Source organism: Haliaeetus albicilla, chromosome 7 (assembly GCF_947461875.1).
Source record: "Haliaeetus albicilla chromosome 7, bHalAlb1.1, whole genome shotgun sequence".
NCBI lineage: Eukaryota > Metazoa > Chordata > Aves > Accipitriformes > Accipitridae > Haliaeetus > Haliaeetus albicilla.
The window spans coordinates 13,899,424-13,924,698 of NC_091489.1; the positions used below are offsets into that span (position 1 = coordinate 13,899,424).

At 41.4% G+C, this 25,275-nt stretch overlaps 1 protein-coding gene across 2 annotated transcripts in view; it reads left to right on the top strand.

Annotated features, from left to right (window-relative positions):
• Positions 1–25,275, top strand: part of PPP1R14C (protein phosphatase 1 regulatory inhibitor subunit 14C) — a 53,357-nt gene that overhangs the window by 21,266 nt on the left and 6,816 nt on the right. The window contains exons 2-3 of one of the 2 annotated variants that reach the window (XM_069787002.1): positions 19,574–19,657; positions 20,966–20,998. In XM_069787002.1, coding sequence (XP_069643103.1) covers positions 19,574–19,657; positions 20,966–20,998 — 117 coding nt within the window. The remainder of the gene's footprint in view (positions 1–19,573; positions 19,658–20,965; positions 20,999–25,275) is intronic. The other variant, XM_069787003.1, reaches the window with a different exon arrangement.

The window sequence follows — 25,275 nt, forward strand, 5'->3', positions numbered from 1 at the left end:
ACAAGCTACTTCAAAATATCCCCCCAGACCCCAGTGGCCCTGTGTGTTACCCTGGGAACACTTGTTCCATCTACAAGAAGTCTTGTGGAAGTCAGCTGTTTTGGGATGTGTTGGATGTAGTTTGTGCTGAAAACTATTTTGATGACTGAAATCTTTTAAAGTGGGAAACAACAGAAATGAGACAGAAGCAGCATGGAGCTTCCTCTCTTATCTTTTTTTCCCAGGGAGGGAAAGGGAGTGCCTGACTTTGATCTTATTCCCTTCCTTCCACCTGCTTCTGCGTGCATGTTCATGCAGTTTCATGTCTGAGGACTTGATTATCGTCTCTGGTGTTCCTGGAATATCTCCCATTTGAGAAAATACGTAGATGGAAATAGAAACAAGCCTGTGAGAATCTGGAGGAGCAAAGATTATAGGAGTCTTCCTCATGAACATGTTTGTGTCCAGGCTGTTCTCTACAAGGGCCTCAAATCTTAGGCTTTGGATGTTTCTATGAAAAGTAGCCAGTTTAAAAATAACTTGTTTGTTTAACACAGTATTATACTTTGAATTCAAAGTTCCCTTGAACTGGCTGATCTGTATTAAATATAGACTAGCACACAACTGGTACTTTAAAAATGCACAGGAGTGCTTCTGGATGCCTTCTAATGGTATTGGTTCTGTACTGTGGCTGTGAGGTCAGACTCAATGGGGTTTCTGTTTGCAGAAAGTGTGTGATTTACTTATGGCTATCACATTGTCCCTAGAATGGAAATAGGCTGCTGAAGGTATTTGGTTTATATGCGGGTGTTTTGCAAGACCTGGGTCATCTGAGAAGGAGCTCCACTGAAGGACTTTTATTTTGGATTCCTTGGAGTTAGTTCCTTATCTATGTCCTATGGGATAATGATGTTATGTTTCTTATACATACTTCACTGCCACCCAAAGACTCTGAATTTGAATGTATATGCTAAGTACAGCATGTCAGTGAGAATGCTGCTGTCCTTTACATATGCCATTTTATTTTAAGTTGTAATGTTTAACTGTTTGAAATTTTCTTCTCCTGCATTTCCAATCCTATCTTTGATTTCAAAGGTGGAATAATGTGAGAAGAATGCAAAATAGTCAGCTCTTTGACTAAGGTCTACTAATGAGAAAAAGCTAAATTATGTTTAAGAACTGGAGCAGAAAGGATGCTCAGACTGTATTACTTCCTTTTTTTTGGTATCTGGAAGTAGAAAATAATTTTCTACAGAAAAGATTACTACACTATATTGAGTAAATTAATTAAAATCTGTCCAAGTTAAATGTTTAACTTGAGGCAGGCTAGGGTTTGTTTGGCTCTTTTTGGCACTGAAATTAACATTTGGGTGGTCAAACTAGCCAGCTGGTAGTGCCCATCTGTAGAACTTTTGATGGGTTTCATTTGATCTGGTAGTAAAAAGTTTAGTCTTAAAATACAGTGTAACAGATGGAAAAATGAAATTACTTTAATTGTGATTTGTAACATGCCTCTTTTGGCAAAGCAGTATGAGTAACGCAATCAGCCAGACTTTAAGACAGTCTGTCCTTAGTCTCATGTCCTGACTCAACCTTTACCAAGGTACACTGGTTAACTTTTATCAAGATCTGAAGAAGGGCACTGGCTCCAGCTGTAGGTTAGGATAATGCTGTATGTTGCCTTCAGAATCAAAAATAGCAGCAGTGAACTTGAGCTACTCCCATAACAGGAGCATACAGGTCTTCCATGCAGGTATATGAGAGATACCATTAGTAAGATTCATCTGCTGTGAGACAGACCTCTATGCTGTAATTGCTTGATGCTCCCTTTATAGTCTCCTGTTGTTTACTGTAGATGGATGGTAGACATAGCCAGGTGAGAAAAATCCCAACTTGTGAGTCCTGGGCCTTGGTAGCTTTGCTTTAAGATGTTGCCCAACACAAATGATTTTGATCAGATGAAGGTCTCATTCTGGAAGATGGCTGCTCTTGAGTTAGGTATGACTGTTTACATACTAAGCAGCTTCATGTGTGTGAATTTTGGTTGTCATGTGATCAATGTGTTTGAAAGCAGGGAAGTTGAAGAAAGGAGAAGGCTAACCTCCAAGTGCTTCCAAGATGCAAGAGTGGAAGGAAAGTAAAACTCAGAAGAATGAGTAGCTGAAGTGTGAATCCAGGTGAATTCTTTGAGTGGTTTCTTGAAAGTCTGCCAGAGGATAGAAACCAGCTAGTGTTGTCCAGAAGGAGGAAACCCATGCTGTTACAGCCTCACCTGATGCTTGCTCAAGCTGGTGTGGCTCCTTGCTCTAAATATATTGTATTGTCTGAGTTCAAGATACAGAAATTTTGAGTCCATATTACACAAATCATGAGTTAATGTAGACAAAGTTGATCTCTCGACTCCTTAATTACACTTGCCAACAGCTTCTGAATGATGCCAGCGAACTTATGATTAAAATTACTTTGGCAGCTGTTGCAGGAGCTTTTGCAAGACCAAGCAACTAAGATTAGAGCCCTGCTGTGATAGGCGCTTAGTTGCAAACACACATGAGAGATAGTACTGCCTGAAAAATGCGGTACTGAGGTGTCTAGTGATGGTGCCTGTAATGCACCCAAGTGAGCTGGTGTAGGATCCATCCAAAAGCTGTTTGTAGTCTAAAGCTCTCATCTGAGGTGGCTGGCCTCAAAGTAGCGTGCTAAAAATGAGGGTCATCTTGGACCCTGGAAAGGCTCTGGGTGGCAGAATGTTTAACTGATAATATTTTGCATGTGAACACAAAGGTGGCTTTCTAGAAGGACACTTCAAGAACTTGCCTTTCATGAGTTTGCAGAGACAGGGGCATCAGCTCACTGGACGCCTTCTCAAGACACCCTAGTAAAGTTTGCAGTTTATCTGTTAAGGGAGACTTTCAATTACTGTAAATATAAATGATAGAATGCAGTAAGAAATGGCATCATCAAACCAACTTCTAGCTACAGTATTTTTGTGACACTATTCCATTTGTTCTGTGGCCTGAAAGACATGTTTAAGCTTCTAGCCTCTCCTCATGGGGTTTACAGAGAACTGGGCCCAAAACTTTTAAATCCTAAGCAAACTTTAGCTGCTTTAGCTAGATGTGCCTTTTGCTTTAGCACTATGTCTTGTGCTTAGCCATTATATGGCTGGGGAGCAGTACACGTAGGCATTGCCTGGGTTCCTTATGGCCCTGGGAGCAAAACATGCTTGCATTGTCATAGTCAATATGATACCCTACGTAGGTGCGACTGAAGCCTATGGATGTAGGTGCATGAGCCTTTGAGTAGTCAAAGTTTTCCTTAAAATATGATAAAATTTCACTTTTACTTTGTGCTCGTTATTTGGTTGGCTCTGTTTAAGATGTTGGTCTGTTTGTACTAGAGACTAATAAAAGTTAGTTGTTCTTGGTCTCCTGGTGTAGAGGTTCAGCTGCTTTTGTTTGGGAAAGCAGAACTTCCTATCTTCTTGAGGTAAACTGCAACATACTTTGCTTGGGCACTATAGAAATACCAGTCTCTTTATTTGATGCTTCATTTCAGAAGAGCTCTGTGGAGGCCTAGGGCTGCATGTGTGTCATGTTTTGCTGGATGAGCTTGCTGCAGCTGGGATTGGGGCTGTCATAGCAGTGCACTGCTCTAAAACTGCATGGTGTGCTTTTCCTCAGGGGAAACACAGAAGTTAAACTGTACCACCTGAAGGCCTTGAAGTAAAGCCTATTGTCATGGGACATGTTGTATGGGAGGCAGAGGCATGTTTTTGTCAAGATGAACACTTGTCTCTGGAGATGCCTCAGAACAAGGCCCCTACATGAATGTCTCTTTGTGAGTAGACAGAGAGGCTACCGTAGCAGGAAGAGGTGGACTTTAGCAGAACAAAACAAGGTGTAGCTGTGTGCCCTGCCAGAAACCTTGTCTAACATGGCAAAACTCGTGCTGTTTGCTGAACTAGACTTCAACTCTGCTTGGTTATTTGTTCAGAGCGTCTGTCTTTTGTTGTGAGGATCAAAGTACTATCTGGAGGTACATGTGAGGTAAAGTGTCTGAGATTGTTTCAGAGTTTAAGTGTGACAACAACTGTTTTGGTGAAGAGCAGAAAGTATTTTGAAATTTGACTTCTTACAGATTGATCCTTTTAAGTAAGACTTAAGCTGTGCTTGTTTCCCTGTTTGGAATTCAGAAGCTGAGGAGTTAATATTGGACTTCAATCCTAGCTCTCCTGACTTAAGTGCTACACTTTTTTGTTATTTTTTTTAAGTTGCAAACCAGCTGATTTCCCAAGTCAGTGGTTTCTTAGTGTAGTGCAGATGATACTGGCTCTTCTCACATTTTTGTGCCTTTTAATGAACTTGAGCATCTCTTAGCATGGGGCCTGGTGTGCTCTAAACTTCAGGATTGGAGCCTTGGGAAAGTTATTAGTTTAACCTTGATTTTTTTTTTTATGCCATCTTATCTAGGAGGAGGAACTGAACTGAGGCTGCTGAGACTTAGCTTAATTTTGGAACTAGCAGAGAGCTGTTTTGTGTCTTTTCATAATAGCTGGCCCTGACAGTTTAACAGAGCTTATTGACCATCTGCTTTGTCTAGTTTGCCACATGGCAGAGTAACAACTAAGCCAAAATACTGGCTGCACAGTGTATTAATTAAATGACTTGCTTGTGAACACTATCAAGGTACTAAATTGATTGATATTGTACATTTAACTTGAAGAATTTTGTCCTTTCCTTTGCTGCAGTTGCTGGATATTGAGCCAAAGAACCTAAGATAGGTGGTGAGAAAGGAGCTGTTCAACTGTACATTGGAGTCTCTATTTGTCTCCTTGCCCTCTGTCTTCTGTCACCCATTCTCAACAGATGGGACCCAGCATATATTACAGTCTTGTTCCCCTGCTGCTACTTCTGACTGCTGTTCTTTGCCTCTCACAAAGCTGGCAAAAGCAACAGCTGTTTCATAATTTCTCTGTTTGAAGGGAGAAACATAGCGAGGGGGAACAGACTGAAAGACTAGTCAGTCATCTTGCTTGCAGAGGACTAGAGAGAAATGTTGGTTTTGTCTCTTTTGAGAACCAGTATATCTTTTGAGAACAGATTCATGTTCTTCAGTGTTTGTGTTCCTGGAAATACAGTGCGTCTTTCTCCAAGGTGAGAGCAGAAATCGAGAGCTTTAAGCAAATAGCATTGGTTATGTCTGCATATCTCTAGCTGGAGGAACCTGACTCTGGGCTGCCTGTTAGTGTGACTAATTCTGCTCAAAGGCACAGACCCCTGGGAAAGCAGTTTTTAAATCCAGACTGTGCTGGTGGCAGAGACATATAACATGTTCTCTGAAAGGGATGTGGCAAGACTTTGGCAATATCCAGCAACTGTCTGCTTGATCAAGGGACATGCTGTAGGTAGCATCTCTGCAGCTAGAAGCTGAATCCTGTTGAGCTTGTTATAATGAACAGATGGCTTGTTAATATGTTCTGCTGTGCTACGGCAAGCCGTGCTTCTTCAAGGCCTTGCTACCTATACTTTCATCGCAGAAATCTGTGTACAGATTCTTTTTCTGGTAACTTTCTGTAACAACAGGTAACTGTTCATACATATGTGTATGTAGGTGCATATTTGTGGTCTATTAACATGCTTCTGAAGGGTTAGTGTGTATATATATGTATATACTGTGTATAGAGTGTGCTGTTGGATGGTGTAACATGAAATAGTATTGCAGTTCAGTAGAACATCAGTCTGAATGAAGCTACTGTTTGGCTTTATTTTTAATATACCTAAACTGCTGGAAATGCTTTGCATAGTAGGTAAATAACTTCAGGAGAAAACTGAAAGACTGCTGTACTCATTTGGGTTCTGTCTGAAAAGCTGTGTCTAGCTGGCTGTAGACAAAGCCCCTGCTTAACACCTCCTTGTTTTGGCCTCTGGAAACTCAATGCTAACCAGAAGTGCTCTGGTTGTGTTCTGGACTTCAAGAGTTGCAGAGGATTTCTGATTTACATTGAAGTGCTTTAGATCCCAGGTAGTCCTGGTGTGTGCTGTCCTACAGAACCAGGAAACTGTTTAAGAAATGAGATCTTGACTATGCATGCAAGTCCTTTCTGCAAAGCTTTGGTTTTCCTGATAATTGAAGGTGGCTCCTTCCGGCATTTAAGGGATACTTGAGAAAATTACACTCCCCTTAAAATCTTCTTCCCCTCCCCACCTTTTTTTTGCCTACTGTGTCAATTAACATAAGAGTAGTCTATCACTCTTCTGTTAACTGGAAAATGTGAGGATTGTAGCCCTTCTGCTGGGGCTCCAACCTAGTAATGAAGGGCTAGGCTTGATATAGCTTTTAAAAAATAGTCCTTTCCCAGAGCTGTATTTCAGTCACAGGAAACAGTTTAAGCAGCTGTTTTCTTTAGCACGTACATAGGAGTTGTGCTGCTAAGAGAGGGAAAAAAAAATTAGTGTTCATCCTTCAGCAGCCTGTTGGGGTTCTTTCCCTTCAGTTCAGCCCAATTGCAATTTCTCTGTTCTTGATATTGCCAGTCTGTAAGTTCATCTCATGTAAGGGCCCTCATCAGTCTTGGACTTGCTCTGTTTGCCTGCATCATCTTTCAGCTACAGTGATTTGCGAGGGCTAGCAGCTGTTCCACAAGCATGTAGAATTTTTACGGTTGTGCTGGAAAATGTTGCCTGTTTGTGTATGAGGAGCAGAGGGACTCAGCACTTTGGCCCCATTCTGTTTTGGGCTTGCTAACACTGTCATGATCAGGTAGCCCACCATGTTATTTTCATTATCCAATGTGAAAAGGTCTGCCACATGTTTGCTGCCGGCAAGATAGCATGTCCTGGAAGATGATGGGCTCCTTAGCATTTAAAAAGTAAAGTTGTTAGTAAATTAGATGCTTCAGAACGACTGTTTTTTTTACTTTGATACCAAGTCAAAACAACAAATATCTTGCTTTATGTTATACTTTTTTCTTCAGTATGCCTTAAATGACTCTTCAGGCTATGGTTATGAAGTCACAAAACTTTTATTCATTTAAAAAAAAATCCATATAATCCATAACTCTTAATTCTACTGGAATGCCACTGGGAAGAGAAGCACACATTTTTCTTCAGCCTGTGACCATTTCAACAATGCAGATGATTAGAGATTGCTGACAAGTCCTGACTTTGCATGTTTGTGTCTCTGAAAAATGGAGGAAAATATTTTAACATGTATTTATGGCATCTGCTTAAGAAAGATAAATCTTGAAGTTGAAGCAGAAGGAGAACAAATTTTAGGCTGACCACAGCAAAGTCAGAATTCAGTTGGAAAAGTGCACTGTTTAAGGATCCTGGGAGAGGAAGTGGGAGGTCCTGATACTGCAGGCTGCCTTGGAAGGTAGTTAGGCTGGTATCTGCTCTTAAAACAGTTGTTGCAGATCATCTGCAGACTCTGTCAAATGATACTTTTTCAGTTTGCATTTTCAAGATGGCAACACCATTTATAAGGTTGGCTGGTTGTTGAGAGTGCAATCCTTTGGTAGTGAGCAAAAGTTCGCCTCTTGGGATAGGTAAACGTGCCCGTAGGGACGTAGGGGGCTTCATGGTGAAATAGGTAGAAGAATGCGGGAGGAGTTGGGACTCAGAAGGGTTTGCCAGAAGCTTTTCTTTTAGTGGTGCTTTGGACTTCTTTGCAATGAACTCTTCGCTTGTATCCAGTGCTCTGGTTGCAAGGATGTGCTCTTAATGTGGAACTATAGTGCTGCCTTACAACCTGTTTTTCAGAGACTCTCAGGAAAGAGTGAATGTGTATACTTGAAACTAAATGAATGGGAAGATACTTTTGCCAGGCTTCTTAGAGCTTTTAAATGGAGGTATGCTAAAATGAAGGCTAAAGCCTAAATTCTTTTCAAATGTGCTACATTTAGATATAATAAGAGTTTTGGAAAAGAATGAGCTAAAGCTTACTGACAATTAGATGTTAACTAAAACGGGATGAGATGGCATACAGGACCTGTGAACCCGTATGTCAGGTAGTGAAATGGTGCTTTTGCAAGTGTGAAGGAGGTGTGATGCTGCAAGACAGAAATGCTGGTTAACAAACCAGCTGGGAAGACACCACCTCAATGCAAGAAAGAGAACTGAATGCTTCCATTGAAAATCACCATTTTGAAAGGAATTAATATGCCCATACTAATGGCAGAGAATTTAGTCTGAACTTGATGTTCAACTTTCACCTTCCAGCACTTACTTGTTTGCTCTGTCTTCTATGGATACAAACTTCTCAGATGAGACATTTATTAAATATTCAAGTGGTAGAGAAATGGAGCTTTCCTTGTATATTTCTTACTGGCTTGTACTATTTTGTCTGTAGGGAAAGGTTGAGGAAAGATGTCTTTTTCTAACTTCGCAGCTGTGTCTGCATTGGCATCAGGATGACTTTTCCTGGTAGACTAGGCAAGGATTTCCCAGCCAGGAGAGGAAAGCACAAAGAGGTATCCTGCCTATTCAGGAGAAGTGGCCATGTTTCTGTTGTACTGGGCAGCTGCATCAGTGTCATAGTTAAAGCCATCTGATTTTTAAGGGCAGTCACAATTTTTCTGAAGTTATTAAATACCCATATGGTAAAATAAGAGTAAATAACAAGCTGTATTTGACTCTCAACTTCCATTTCCCAAATGAACCAATGGAAGTATTAAAATGAATGATGGGGCCATGAACCAAGCAAGGCTTGCCAAACTGTGTTTTTTTGGCCAGCATGAGATTCCTAGAAGCTGTTCTGTTCCAAGTCAGAGCCTAATTTGGTTTCTCACTGGTGGATGCTTTATGGCAGGAGATCTGAGCAAGTGCTTCCTAAACAGCTGCTCATAGAAGAACTACTGTGTATGGACAGACCAGAGTCAGCACTGCAAGTGTGTGACCCCTGACTAGTGTTTCAGTCACCCATTCAAGCAACAGATAAATACCGAACTAAAAATAGCAAGTCCAGAGCCCAGGATAAGTATTTTCAGTCACCTACATAACAGCCTCTTTTGAAACCTTGTTAAAACACAGGGTACAAAGAAATTAATTTGCTAAAAAAACCCAAACCTGAGTAGTGTGTGTATGCATTTTTTTACTTTTTACAAAAGCCCATTTAGCAGCTAATAAGAGGAAAATTTACTCCTGTTGATTCTTTGCAAATTACTTCCTTAGCTCTCATAATTAAAAAGAAACAAGCTGAGAAGAAAAAAATTCTTGAACAGAAGTGGGGAGAAGTAAAAGGATCTGTTATTTATCTTTATTGGTTGAGGTGCCTGCACAAGCCTCCAGTGCTGTTTATGGAGTTGAAGCCTACATCTGTACATACAGTTACCTCCCTGCTGCTGATGGGAGAATGCAGCCAGTGAAATGTGGCAGCCAGCCCATGCTGGCTCTGAGGGTGTCTAAGTAAAATGGCACAGCCTCCTGAAAGAGCACAGAAAGTCTTCCAGCTGAGAAAACTTGACAGGTGTGTTGGTGACCAACAGTAGGCAGTGTGTCTGCTAGGCAAGCCCAGCCTCAACTGAGTTGGCAGGGTTTGAAGTGCAATAAAACTCCAGTTTAGCTCTCGTAACACATTATTCTTTCAATAGCAGCTTTGTGGCCCTGCTAGCAAGCAGAACAGGGAACTGTGGAAAGAGAGGACCAAGGTTTCGTCTTCTGCAGAGATGGTTTTAGAGCATTTGACTGAGGTCACCGTGGCATTCTCACATGGTCTATATAAAAACAAAGGTGTCTGACAGTCATTGTTACATTAATGCAGAAGTATACAGTGAATTTTAATGGCTGTTTAGCCTTTACTGATTAAAGAGAGCCCCTGACCTCCATTTAAATATCCTGTTGCCATCACTCTTGGGTGTAGGTAGGCCAGAATCTACATTGAAACAGCTCATGGAAGTTTTGATGCTTTGTCTGTTACAAGCTACTAGTGTTATAAAGTGCTAGCTTCAAGTAAATATGTCAACGGTTCTTCAACTACTTGGTCTTTTGTTGGATGCGAAGTGGTACCATGTTTTATTCCAAGCCTTGTGTTGGCATAACCATGTGGCACTAAGGCAGGTTAGATACGATGTGCGGTATCTGTCTGTGGTGCAGCAGAAGACAGTAGCAGGGGAGTGGTCCAGATTTTCTATTGCTCCAATTCCAAAAACCTTTAGTTGCATTGCCTCTATATATTGAGTTGTCCTCTGAAATTGGCCCTGCCTCCCTTTCCCTGAGTAACTTCACTTAAGTGAATGGTTTGGCAGTACTTGTACCTATCTTACTGTGCTTTAAGCTTCCCTTTCCCTTCTTTCAGCTGACTTTTGACACAGTTGGCTGTCTTACTTTTCCCCCACCCCTTAAATCGGGTAGTATGTCATATGTGCTAACCATGTTCTGATCTAGGACCTAAGCAACTGACTTAAATTCAGCGTTTGGGCAGCCTGTAGCTGTAAGGAGTTTGTCCAGAGGAAATCATGGTGTGTTGCCATTGTCTTTCTGCCCTCTAGCCTTCTAATTGAAGGAAAGGCAAAACTGCAGTGGCATCTGCAAAGACAGCAGCTGCCTCTGTGTTGAGTGTCAATGCAGGCAGGCTTGTGTTCTGGGGGTGGGGGCTGAAGATATTCAGGGAAGCTGGGTGGAGACCAGTGCTCTGGATGTGGAGGTCCTTTCCCTATCCTCTTTCACAAAGGCTTGCCCATAAACGGAGCTTTCACAGGAATTGCATTGAAGGATGATGTTATTATCTCTGCCCGTAACCCTGATCCCTCCATGCTGACAGAGGTACCCCAACTGAGGTAAGGGCACAACAGAGTTGCTTCTTTCTGTATCACCAAAGTGCTGGGATTGTGCTGTTGCTATTTTGGTGGACTTGTGTGCTATTTTATAATAAAAATTCAGGCTGCGTATACTTCTTTAGAGGGGCTGACTCTTTGAATGGAACTTGTAATTGGAATAGCATCTGTCCACTTCATCTGCTCTACAGTCACTTGAGAGCCAAGAGAAGAGGCCGATCTGTGGCAGTGCCAGCTTGAAACAAACAAGAATGGTTTACAGTGACTGAGGGAAGAGAAAGAGCCAGCTTGGGTAATGAGATGGAAGAACTTGGCTTGAGTGGGTGCTCCTCCCCTGCTTATTGAAAGTATCAGTTGTTGTTAATTTCTTTAATGAGGTTCATAACTAGAATTTTAAGTGTTTTGTCCCGTATAGTTATTGCCCTATTAGTGTATTTTTCATTTCTATTTGAATTCTGAAGCTACAGCTGTGCCTAACTCCTGGCACATACATGGACATTAAGATGCCCATATACTTAAGTGATTCCCAGAAGTTGTTTTAAATATGTTTTGCACTATGTTTTTTCTTTATAATTGTTTCTAAATAAGGAAGTTTGAGCTGTTCTTGGTATTGATAAGTTACACTAACATACAGGGTTACTGTCCCAGTTTGCCTAGGGTAATATCCTTATACAGGGATTGTCCTGCTTGACACCATTCTGTCCTGAATTCCTTCCTCCCTCCCACCACCCAAAACCAAACCCCCAAACATGTGACCTTTGTGATTATATGTTTTCCAGGCAGCTTGTAAGAGTACCAGATGACAAGTTATGTTGTCAGATAATATAACTCACAGAGGAAGCATGTCCCTGTTGTTTGACTGCATCCCTTTAAAATTTAAAAATCCTTAAAGTTGTCATTGTGGAGGCTGGTTAAATCCAAACTTTGGGTCCCTCCCTGGCCTGTAAGGGATATATTGCTCAAACTGGTCTGTTACTTGTGTAACAGGAAATGATAATGGAGATGGTGGTGGGTATGGAGGAGGCCAAGCTACTCAGAGGCTGCCCTTATACTTCAGCTGTGTGCCTCTTACTCTGTGAGTCTTTTGGCTAACTTTACCCCCTTTCATAGCATTCAGAAAGGAGTAAGTGAGTCTGAATATTTACAACCAGCCATTAAGGAGACATTTTCCCAGGATCCCTCTCCTCTGTCTGGTTTTTGCATTTTGGCCAAGGAAACCATTTGCTTCAGATGCACCATGGGCTAGTGTTTTTTTTTAACTAGGGCTAACTTTAGGACATCTTACCAAGCCTATAAAAAGGAACTGTGTTTTTCACCAGAATTCTTGCAAATGGCTTATATGAAATGTGAGTAAAAGCCCTTCAGACCCCTAGTCTCATTTTCCCTTTGACTCCCTATTGCTGTCTATTGGAGAGCATACCCTAGTTTGTTCATGTAGACGAGTGTGTTAGATCAACAGGTTATTGTCACCTTGTGACAGTATGGTTTTGCAGCCCTATGTGCTTTTTTCCAAATATTTGCAGTTGACAATACTATGAAAGCTATGTAGTTCTTCACCAGAAATAGTGAATGAGCTGTTGATCTAAAGCTAAAGAAGGAGTTTCAGTCTCCTCTCTTTTTCCTTGCTCATTGGTGGTCAGGAGTGAGCTCCCCGCTCTTTGAAGCCTCAGCTTACAGGACTCATGTTTTCACGAGTGACTTGTTGATCAGCTGTTTAAAGTGATGTGTATGGACACCCTGATATATTAAAGGTATGTCTTATACAGAAAGTACTAGCCTGGAAAATCCAAAGGGATCTATCTAGTCACTGTCATATCCTCCACCTAGTCAGTATTGTCCTTGCAGCCTTTACTGACTTAATTTAAATAAGGTTATTTCTGCTAATCTGTCTCTTTATTTCAAAGTGGATGTGTTAGAGTGTGTTTGCTTATGCTGGGATAAGGGGAGGAAGGAGAAGGAAGAATTCCTAACCAGATTGTTTCAGTGAAGGCTGGCTAGGTGGTGGGATGGGCATGCTCTTCCAATTGTCCAAGGAGCCTGGTGGTATCCTTTTTTAACGTGTAATCCTGTGCTTTTTCTCATAGTGTGTCTCTAGTTGGGGGCAGCACACACCTAAGTTGCATACTGATGTGGACCTGGGATGCTGTGAAGTTACGCTTTAGACCTGGGAGCTTGGGAGTGTTCCCTGTTCCCTGGGTTCAGACATGAATCTCCAACAGGTCTCCTCTTTGGGATTTCCTTGGAGTAAGATGTGTTCTTCCTAATGCAAGCTTCAGGCTATTTGCCCACTTACCTTCTAATCAACATAGGGTGAATTGGTAGGTGCGGACAGGCTTTAGCTAGCTCTTTCTTCTCTGAGCCAGGTGGATGTGGGTAAGCTTTGGTCTGGAAATCTGATTGCTGTGTTAATAAACTATGGCACCTGAATGTAAATGTTCTGCCAACAGTGTTTATTCTCTTGGTCTGAAAGCTGCACTAATGTAGCTGTAGTTTCTTGACCATGCAGCTTGTGCACACTGGCTGAGTAAGCTAAGGTCCAGCTGTACCTGCCTGTGTAGACACTATCATTGTGTGTGTGTCTATCCATCTTTCTCATCTAGCTTAATAACCTTTCCCCGCAGCTTTGTTACATCCTCTTTATTGCCAGGCACTGATGATTCCTAGGGAAGCTCCTCCTCTGCTTCACAGCAAGGTGTGTATTCTTCCATGCAGAGCCCCATAAGCATTCTTCTTAGCATTACCCTTGATTTAACAACTGGAAAAGACACTTTAAAAATGTTAAACTTGTCCAAATTGAAATTATCTGAGCCGAAGAGATTCGCAGTAGGTGCCTGCCTTAGCTGGAGTATCTTGGAAAGGCTTTTAGGTAAGAGTTAGTTATTTCTGATGTTGAGACTAAAATCAGGAGGAAAAAAGTGTTTTTTCTGCATTGTGTGAGGACTTTCAACATCTTAGTTGAAACACTAGTATGTCTGATCTTGGGAATTTAGGAGGGAGCAGACTTGCTTTGTGTCAGAGATGCCTGTGGCCAGTTTATGAAAGTGTTCTCAATTTAATCAAGCATCTTCCCTCCTCTTTCACTTGTGCTTGTCATATGCCCAAACTTGTTAAAGTTTGGCAATAAGCTCAAAGATTGTCTTTTGTGAACAATCTTCCTCTATAGGGAACTAGGAGTGGCTGGGCTCTTGTTCTTCTTGGCAGGGAGCCCTGGTCACAGTCCTCAGGAGCTGAGAGTCGCTGCTTTCTCTGCTTGCAGTGGTCCTTCCTCTGGCCCTCAGCTGAGGAGAAAGGACACGTAGGAAAGAGGTAGGAGCAGAGGAGGTAGGGTTTTGCAGCAACCAAGCTGTGAGTAGAAGCTGAGGACTAAATTTTTAAGAACAGGAGCCAGAGGGAAGTGGGTACTTGAGGGCAGAAGTTAGACCGCTGTTCTGCAGACCTGAGAACTGAATCTAGGTCTCAGAAGACTCTTCCATGCTCTACCAGCAACTTCAGGGGCCCTTGCTGTGTTTGTAAAGTGTTACCACCCTCTAGTGGTGTGTGTGCAAGGCTATGGGCACAGTCCCCTTCTAGCTCCAGTGGTGAGGGTAGATCAGATTTAGACCATATAGATAAAACGCTGTGTCCTTGACTTTTATCCAGCCACTCATACCATGCTGTAGATGCAGCTGGTGTCCTGTGCGATACTGGGCAATTTGTGTAAGCCATTCTATTGAGAAGCGGACACTTAGTGTCCCTCCTTTCTAGGTATTTAACTGGATCCACATGAGGTCAAGGCTTTGACACACACAGCACAGGAGAAGGTTTCTGTAAATAGCCACAGTGCTGCAGATAAATTATGATTATTCAGAAACAGTAGGATCATTGACTGAAAATGAGTGGACAAATCTGGTAACTTTGCCTTTATTGTCTCTGCACTTTTACTTAATGAACAAGAGTGATGAAGAAAGGTAGACTTGGTGTTGGTGGAAGAGGCTGCTGCTCTGGTTAGAACAGCCTGGGTGTGACCCAGGCCTTTCTCCTAGTTGAAACGGAGACTGGATGGCATGTGCTTAGGGGTGTGGAGCCTTGCACTCTGTGTTGCCTTTGAAATTTCACGTTCAACTGACTGGTTGCTAATGAGATAGGTGTCTGAAAGGGGAGAAAATAGGATGTAACTGCATAAGGATTGTATCATACTGGGAGCAGGATCCTAAATGTGTTCACTGATAATCAGCTGTGCAAACTAATATTCACTGTTGGATGAGCCACTTCACACTGACCAACAGAAATGGGAGATAATTTTTTTTACATGTCTAACATTAGATAATCATGGCTGCTATGGCATTACTGCTGTTAGTTTTTTTAGGATTGGAGAAAACATATGGTCACTTAGTAATTGGGTTGTACTACTGAGGATTCTTGTTCCTACTGCAAGTGTCCCCAACCCTGGCACTTCTGAGTCTTTTGCTGTCGTTAATGTCATTTCCTAATATTCTGTTCCTCATACCAATCAATAGATACTAGCAGCTTTTTTGTGTTGCAAACAGCTTTATTTTAGTTGTTTATTTTGACTCTTCACTTAACTAGGATTAGCTTTCAGTCAAAAAGAACTTTCTTTGATTCTGGTTTCATAATTTTTGATTACTTAAACTATTCTTTTTATTCTCACTTTTATCTACTTTTGCCCTGACCCATAAGTCCCCCCAAACAACTGAATGCTTTGCAATGAGGAACACTTGGGATTTTTTTAGAGCAGTGCCATCCGTATCTGCAGATGAACTTGTTTAGAGCTAGCTGTATTAGATGTCCAGCAGATGCCTCTATTTAAAAATAAATAAATAAATCTTTTTATATATTAAATGGATACTTCTGAAAGAACTGGTCCTATTTTCTAGTTTGGCTTTTATCACTTATGCTGGTCATCTTCCAGGACTTTGAGAGAAATCCCTGATTCATACAGTCTGAAACTTTCATACATCTGAATTGTATGGTCTTTTTTCCCTCCTTTTCCTTCATCTTTCTCTTGTCCTTTCAGGTTGCTTCCAAACTCACTATACAAATGATGGCTTTAACTTTTCTTGCTGCACTTAACTACTTCTTTCTCTCCAAAACTTAGAATCTAAAGTAAAAACCAAACCAACCTGTTTCATTATTTCCCAGCACTGTGAATGAGATGATGCACAGTGAATGGGCAGTGAGGATGAGGGATAGCAGGCTAATTTTAGGGTTGGGTTTATACCGTGAAGTTAGTCACAGGGCAACTATTGCCTTTTAAATTGTAAACCCTCAGATAAATGTTTAATTAGTAAATACTTGTAATGTCAGACCTGCTCTTGCTGTGCTGGAGGTGCTGTCCTCAGGGTGAGTAGACTAGAGTGTGCAAGTGTTGTTCAGCTGGCCCTGCAAAATCCAGCCCTTTGGCTTAAGCTGCTGTGGGAGCTGGTTTCAGAGGCTGTCAGACCTTTTCCCTGGTCTCACTAAGGGATGCTCACCTGTTTCTGTTCCATTCACTGTTGGGGCTGTGATCATCTCTGCCAGAGGCTAAATAGCAAACAGTTGGAGAGGTTGTAATGTCTTGAGCTGTTACCGCTATTTACTACTTAATGCATGTCTGTCCCCCAAGGTCTTTTGCCAGTAGCCTGCAAAGAATTCATGCAACCTAAAATAACCACAGGGCTGTCTTCCAATGCAAGGTTGAATTTAAGTTGCATTAAATAGTATGGAAGCTAACTTTGGTGATATTTTTTGACTTTTGAATACTCAAGCAGAAATTGGCTCATGTCCTGCCTACGTCGTTAATGCAAACTGGAGAGGGTGCTTAAAAGGAGAGTGTCCATCCTCCCTTCCCCCAACTGTTTCAGTTGATGGATGTCTGCACCTGCAACCCCCACACCTTTTATTTTAGCTTTTCTGGGGGCTGCTCCCTGTCAGCCTGCTTCTTGTGGTTTCTTACCCCCCCGTCCCCCTCCCATCATCTGCTATTTGCAACACCTTGTCTCCCTCTCACTGGAGCAAAACATGGCAGTGCTTTGGTTTTCTTGCACAGCTTCATGGCACTAACAAGACCCTTGAAATACCATCCTTTGGCTATGCACAGCCCCTTTCAGGCTTGCCCCAGCCTAATCTGGATCTAGCTACCTAATTGTAGTAGGATCAATGACACTTAACTGACCAATAAAATCAGGCAAACAGAATACATGACTGTTCCTTCCTTCCCTCTGTCATTACAGCTGTTGTGGAGTGGTCAGGCTCCTGACCTAAGTGCATGTTTTCCATTCCTAACATAAAACTCTTGAGATCATGCAGGCACAGTAGTTCAGATGGGGAAAAAAATGCTTTGATTATGCTTGTTCATTCAGCCAAAAATAAGAGCAAGAGTTACCTTTTGGGGCTTCCCCCTCCATTTGTGTTGTGTATCAGAGTTCAAATCTGCTGTGAACGGAGAAGATACACATGATCTTTTACAGAAAATGTAACTTAATTGAATGCCAGTATGTCAGACACAAGGTTTCTGAAGTATTCCTAATTTATTTTTTGTTATGGCTTTCCTTCATGTGGAGGAGCTATGTTACCACTTAAACCAAAGCTTCAGTGATTACTGGTACAGTTGCCCTCTTGACTGATGGCAGTGTGAACCTTGAAGATGTAGGACAAAGTTGATTTGAAGAAGATAAGAGTGAAGAGGGATAGAAGCGAGGATTTCTCCCACATGACTGGTACCAATCGGAGTAAAACTAACCTTTCAGGAATGCTTGGCTTCAATGAAGTGTCATCACAAAAAAGCATTATATACCTTCTAGGGAATTCCCCCTCACTGCTGCCTTTCAACATCATTTCAGTTTGCCAGAATGCCACACTGACAGGCAAGAGTTCAAAATGTGTATTTGAAAAAATACTCAGTGTGCTGAACAGCACTTCTGAGCGCAGACAGATGCATAATCGGCATTTATGCAGGTCCATGGATGCATATTTTGTTAAGTTTACAGTATCAACAGTAACTCCAGGCTCCCTATCTTAATAGTATTTATAATGAGCTGCTTAGATAAAATGTTCAGGAGGTTTACTGCATTTAGGGAATTTCTGGTTCTTAGTGTGATATGCGAATTAGTGTAGAGTTGGGTTAGTAAGCTACTAAGTAAGTGTACCACTATTATGGATTAATCCTTATTTTTTCCAATGTTGATGGCTTTTACTGAATATCTTTGTAGTCTGTGGAAGACTTCTCTCCTCTTCCCCTTGTTTAAATTGCTAATGAGTCTATAGCATTGGGTTAGAAACTCCCTTATTGCCAGATTGTGTTACAGTAACTAGTATTTCTATGATTAATCTCAGCAAATGCCTGCATTTCCTTTCTGACTAAAATATGTGCTGAAAGAGCGAACCTGCTAACTGGGCAAAGGATGTGCTTTCTAACAGCCTGCACGGCTACGCTATCGTGTTCCTGCACATTTTCCTTCAAAGGTGGGGAATGAGGTACTTGTGTCCTTCTTCCTCACACCCAAATAAACGTTGAACAGTTAGCATTTTAGGTGGAGCTTCTGATATAGGTAGTTGTTTGGCACTTTGGTACTTAACTTTTGGTAGATTAACTCAAGCTAATTTATCTTCCTTGCTAATGTTTGGACTCTTCATTTATCCAATAGAAGAGTAATTTTGGTGTTACCTGTGGCAGTTGCTGTTGGAGCCGTTAAATTATTTCACAATTGTTGAAACTTTTGCAAATCTCTGGAACCACTGCATTTTTGTCAAAATGCTTCTTTAAAGGATCTTGAAGAGTGTTGGTGGGGTACAAGACAGCTGCTGCTGGATATAGTGGTCTTGTTGCTTCATCCTGACTTTCAAATCCACCCTCCCCTTTGGACACTTTCAGGTCCTTGCTTTAGCTCAGGAGGTGCCAAGGTGATGCGGCACCAGTGACCCGATTGATGGCAGTGTACTTGTGGGAGAGGACAGACTCGCAGTGCCTGTGCATGGCTCGGATGGAGCAGGGGCAACGGAGGAGCTGTGTGTCTGTGGCACTGAGGCCATTGTGAGGGTGGGACTTGGTGTGGGGGAGAGGCTGAGACCAGTGTTTGCTGTATGTGCAGTGAGGAGCTGCTTTACCATTTTTAAGTGCCTTTTATGATGAGAAAATGCAAAAAATGGCCAGCAGAATATTTTTTTGCTTAATTGTAAATGCAATAAATGGTGGTAACTGGATGACAAATTCTCATTAGGATTCTAGAGCTCAGGGGTTCTTCAAAATGTGTGGACTGCTGCTCTGACTCAGGGAACAGCATGTCTGATGTGCTGGTGATGCAAAAGCAGACGTGTATGAGTGGAGGAGGTTTAAAAAAAATTCTCTAAAATACTGCATGCCTTAGACTTAATGCTTCACTGCAGGCATTGGAAATCTGAGCTCTTCTGATGGGGTGTGTATGTCATCCTTGTAAGACAACTTTAAGTGAGGGAGATCTTCCATAGTGTAACAAAATAAGCAGTCCAATCGAGAATGTTTTCAAAGCAATTTTGTGTCTTGCTGCAGCTTTTATCTGCTGCTTCATCCCTGACCTCTTCTTCATCCTCTTGCTCAGTACTGTGAGAACAGTGTGACTTATGCTGCTGGGTGTGGGTTAGTAACATGACTCCCAGCTGTGAGGAAGGGGTTGCTTAAGGGCTGTCACCTCCTGTGTGGCTGGGGCTTGGCCTTCTGCTGGCCTGGGAGCAAGGAATCAGGCCACAGTCCTTTACTGATTTCCTCCTTGTCTGGCCTCAGGTGGATGGGGTTGTGTACTATCACTAGGCTGCTTTTGAGCTAGCTTAAAGGATATCTCTATAGAGTAAGTGGGAATTCTTGCTTTTCAGGAGGAAGAGATGCCAGATGTAGAAATTGACATTGATGACCTTCTTGATGCAGCTAATGAAGAGGAGAGAGCTCTCAAATTACAGGTAATACTATTTTCTAATTTTAAATCAGAATGTGGCTGAATTAATGCATCTGGGTCCATATCTTGTGTTTGACTGAAACCACTGTAAGCATAGAATTAGAACTGAGAGGTTCCTAGGTCCAGGTTTAGCATAATCTACTGGACTGTACAAAGGTAATCAAAATCCTTTAGGATAAAAAATTAATGGAAGGTAGGTGATAACAGGAGTAAATAAAAGTTCAAAGAATCCAGTAATATAGGGAGATATGCAGTCACATAGGAAAACTATGTAGCTGAGAGTCAGTTAATGATGACCAGATAGTTTGTGATTCACTGCAGCAGCAGAAATATACATGTGTGCACATACAGACCAGAAATCCTCCCTTGTCCTTAGGATACTGGAAATTGTTTCTCTGTCTATACTAGCTAGAAACTGGAACCCACTGAGTTATCTTGGAATAACTTGTCCAAAAGCTTCAGGAAAGGATAATATGATCAGCAACAGAAATTAGTAGGGAAATTCAGAAGCTGTCTGCTGAAATCATACAATTCAAACCAGCTCTCTAATTCTCTGAATCCTGCTTGAGGTAGAAGTTAATGAATGGAAGAATGAGGGGTAGAAGAAAAGAAACATTATTTTCTTCATAGAGATCCATATATCTAAATCAAGATATAGAACCAATATGAGGGTCCCTGTTTATAATCTTTTCAGATGCACTAAAGGAAGGAAAACTGTCCCAGAGCAGTGGTTTGCCCTCAGCTCACTTCTGGGGGGTGACTAATGTGGTGGTTAAATGCACCACATCTGATTTGCAGTGCCTTTTGGCACCCTTTTCTCAGTGCCCACTGTCCAGCCACGGAGATATGGGGCATAGCCCCAGGCTGTTTACTCAGCATTCATAAATAGCTTTGCTGCTTCTGCCTAACCTAGCTGCTGCAGCTGCCCTGCTAGGAATGCCTGACCCAGTTAACATCTGTATTTCTGCATTACAAAGACTGTGTGCCCTCACAGAAAGCTACTCTTCACATGTGTGTTGCTGGGAGAAATGTTCTAGGTTTCTCCTTCCCAGTTTTTCTTGGAGAGAGGGATTTTGTAACCTCCAACCTGGAGTAAGAAGCCATCATTTTTCTCCCGTTGCAAATCACTCTGATCTACCTAGGGAGCCAAGGTGACTTGCTATAACGCTTGGTTTTCAGTAGCATCTTCGTCCAGTGATTCCTGGTTCTTGCTTCTTTTCTTTCCCCGCTCTTGCCAGGTTTCATACTGTAGACTTGTTTATGTTCACTGTTATTCTGTATTGGAACTGATGCTTTCATATTTTGCTTCTAGGAAACTCTTGTAGATTGCTACAAACCAACAGAGGTAAAAAGACTTTTCTTAAATACTATTTATGTGTGGAAAGTGTAGCTATATTCAAGCTAAAGTAACTTTTGTTTATACTCATGATAAAGTAAATATAGGAATATTAGTGGGCAGCTGAATGGGCTTGGGGCTTTATATCCTGCGAATCTTTGTGCCTGTCACTTGACTACAGTAAGAACAGGATTGGGCCCTGTAGAGGAACTGCTGATTATTCCAGCTGAAGTATCAATATTGTACTCTGTAATGTCCTTATTGACTTTACTGATGCTTAAAGCTGTCATGTTGCAAGAGAACTAAACACAATTCTCATCAGATGGTTAAAACCCTACTATATTTGCATGAAATATCAACTTGAGAGATGGACTGTGTGCTCTTCAATGTGAAGCCATTTATCTCTGACAGTAAAATTGTTTATTCTGGGAACTGTTATGTAGATATGCAGCTGAGCTGATTGTTTCTGTGAATGGACTTGAATACAACGGTGGAATAATCTGAACTAGCAGGATTTAGTTAAACTCAACTTTCAGCTTGAATATCCATTAATGTGTCTAGTGCCAATATAGTCTACTTCTCATAGTAATGAGTGCTTACTAGGAAGAGTAAATATTGTAACAAAAACTTGGACTTTTTGTAAAAAAAAAAAGTCTTGGTTGTAGGTCAGTTTCTTCATTCAATTTGGAGTCTGTGCTTTCCCACCAGTGGCTGCTGAGCAGTATTTAATAGAGTGGGTGGCTTTAGGATTCCCCTGGTCAGGGACCTTTCAGCTGTGCATGACTAGAGGCCAGGCATTTGGTTTTTGAAATAAGGCTGCATGTAGCTTGGTTCCTCTGTAACATCTGCAGCTGTAGCTACTTCAACTACTGGGACTTAAGGATAGTCAGGCTGTCAGGAAGAACCACTGGTATGGTTAAATAGACACTTCCCTGTCCATCAGGTACTTTCTTCAGGGCTCTTCCATTTTTGTTGATTCTTGGGGCAAATTGGGAGTATTCTCCAGAATTGCTATTACAGTTGCTGGTACTAACTTTTTGACAGTGTAGGGAATTGACCCAGAAAGACTCTCATAACAACACTTGTATAGCTTGGTCTGTGTTGTACCTTGGTTTCTTCACAGCAGATTACACACATGGCCCATTATGGAGATGCCAGGCCAAAAAATCAAGTCTTCAGATGTCACACTGTAGTAATGATACACTACAGATGACCACTGTCAGCCTCCTCCAGCTGTCTTTCAGCAAGTGCCATTGAACTTTAGTTCTTCATAAGATAGGTGTGAAGACTGATATGGCATGTGGAGCCTGACGTGGTTCTTGTCACAGGCTAGTGAGAGAAAGTGGGGGTCATGAGTGGGTGGGAGGACCAGGTTACCAAGAGTTTAGCAGCCACTCATGTGCTGACCTCTTATCTCCATGTTTTCTGAAGGTGGATGAGGAAAGCAGAGAATCAAATAATTACCTTTCTTCCTCTTTCATCGAACATGTAATATGAATTATTTTTCTTAGCTCTGAGGCGTGGCACTTAATGCAAGGACAAATTTCAGAGGTCTGATAAGGGTACATGACAGATGTTAGTGAGTTTTCCACTGGAAACCTTGGTCACAGAACTGCAGGAAATATTTGTGCTGTGCCAGTAAATTAAGTTGGCATGGCAGTTTGCAGGAAACATCCTGGACATGTGTGCTTGACTGCCCTCAAGGCACTTGGATCAAGGTGAGATTTTAATACTGAAATTGTGACTTGTCTCTTCAGCCCTCTGCTGATGGGATGGAGGCAGCTCTTTTACCTGAGCAAATATCTGTCTTCCTTGACAATCTTTTGAGATAGCCAAGTTGAAAGGAGTGCTTAATCTACTCTTCCGTAAGGATGGTTGCCAAAATGGGAGTCATCTCCCAGGACTGTTTTCACAACAGCAGCTTTTCTTCATCTGTAGCATAAGCCCAGTAATACTGCATGACTGTTAACTCAGGCCACTTAAAAATAGTGACTTTGAACTTGCCATGTGTGGACAAAGAATAGCCTTTAAGTTGGCTTAAACTTGCTATACGAGGATCCACACGTCATCTAGAAAATCTGCAGTCCTTTTGTATTTGCAGACCATTCAAAACTATTGTGGTAATTGGTTTGCGAAAGGATTTCTAGAAGATTTGTGGAGAATGGATGTGAGCTGATAGAATTTCTCCTGACCAATCAAATACAGTCAATCAAGTGCACTAGGAATTTTAGCATCAAGAGTTACACAGTTTGCAAAAGGCAATAATCCCTAACTGGGGAAAAAATTATGTAATATGATATCTCCACTATTCAGAACATAAGGAAAAATAGTACAGGCAGAAAGCTTAATAACTTGAAGCTCTTATCCCATCTGTTTAAAAAAAAAAACCCAACCTAAAACAAACTTAAGACAGTTTTGCTTAGTGTCTTTCACTTAGACTAAAGGTTAAGGAAAGACTGAGGGATTTTTGCATGTATTCTGGATTGACTTTTCATCAGAAGAAGCAGAGTTATCCAGGTCACTTGACAGGTGGAAGGAACTCTGAGCCTCTTTATAAATTGGCCGAAGATAGTAGCTGACAGTAACTTATGAGGAACTGCTATGAAACCTTTCTTCTGAGGGAAATATAGCTTGACTGTTGAATGTGGTCTAAAATTTTAAAAGCTTTTTGAAGGTAGCAGTTAACAGCTGTTATTTTAATTTGTATGGAAATATGCTTAATGTGGGAACCTTGTTGTAAAGAGTCAGGTAGTTTACCCAAACAGGGCAACTAAAGGTTAATGAGGAAAGTGTGCACAGTCAGTATGATTTTTGGGTGCTATTTAAGTTTACATTAATTACTCTTAAATTAAAATCTTGATTTGCTAATCAAGATTTGTATGCAGTGTGACTGTGTCATTCAGTCATTAAAAGTTAGTTTTGTAAAATGTGCCAGAAACCAAAAATAATTTCTGGGCACAATTTGCCAACTTGGCTGTTTCTACAAATGTGACAGTTAAAAAAAAAAAACAACAGTGGCTAAGAGATACATCTAGTAACTAACAAACTGATAAGTATGTGTTTTTATTGGTGTTAATCACTGCAATATGTGACTTATATTTATACTTTACATCCTTTTACTTGAGCCACAATCTCTTTGCTCCATGTAGTTAAGTTGCAAGTGTTGAAGTTGAGTAGCTGCCTGACTCAGGGCATAGAGTTTGGGATCTCAAATGTGGACAGTGCTTTGAGACGTGATGGTCTTCCCACCGTGCAAAATTAAACAATGCTAGAAGTATTCTTCAGATAGCTTACACTTTCTCTGCTTCCTCTTCTCTCTTCTGGTACTATCATACCTAGCTCAAAAGCAGTACATGTCATGCAGTCTTGACATAAGACAAGGCTTGATGTGAGAGAATAGCAATTCATTTTTAGGACTGCACAGGCTTAAAGGGTATGCTATCTGCAAAATCAGTGCCATAACCAAATCTTGGATTTGCACTTCTGTGGTTGAAAAGGAGCAGGGAGTAGCATCCTCCTCCTACATCATCCATGTGACAGAGCAGCCATTGCTTCACTCAGTGCCATGTGTCACCTGTGGAAAATCTCACTCAGACCTTTGTCAAGTTGCTGCCTTGGTTCTGTCCGTGATGGAGAATCTTAATGTAGGTCACAGGGAATTTTGAGTCTCATGTTAGCAGTGAATGTAACAAAGAAATTTAAATATAATCTGTAATCTTGATAGGGTTTTGATACTTGACAATATGCTCTTATTTAGAATAGGAAGACAGTTGTGGGCATGAAATCAATGAGGTTTTGTCAAGACATGCTTAGAATGAGGCTGGCTAAATCTGTGTTATTGTATCTCTGCTATTGGCAGCAGCAAGAACACCCATTTAGACTGGGCTTTGGAGAAAATCTGAAATATTTGTGGCTGATGTGAATTAGAGCTTCCACTGGTGGGACTGCCAAAGTGATGACAGGAGAAATGATGATGAGACTCTTAAACTACTATGGGAGAGAAATCCAATGAGTGGGCAATTTTTATGTTTACTGACTCTGAAAGATGCAGTTGAGCTACACAGTGTCTGCAGATAACTAATCCTTGAAGAGAACTAGCTAAATTAGGCTTGGGGTTTCTTTGCTGCTTTCTTTTCTCAGAAATATACAAAGCTGCAGGCAAATGGACTGGAGATCTCTCCATTTAGGCAGGATTAAATCTATCCCAGACCATCTTGGTAGTATAATTCTTCACCCAGTGCAAAATGGGAGAAAAAGGAGATGAAGTTGCATCATAAAAAAGTTGT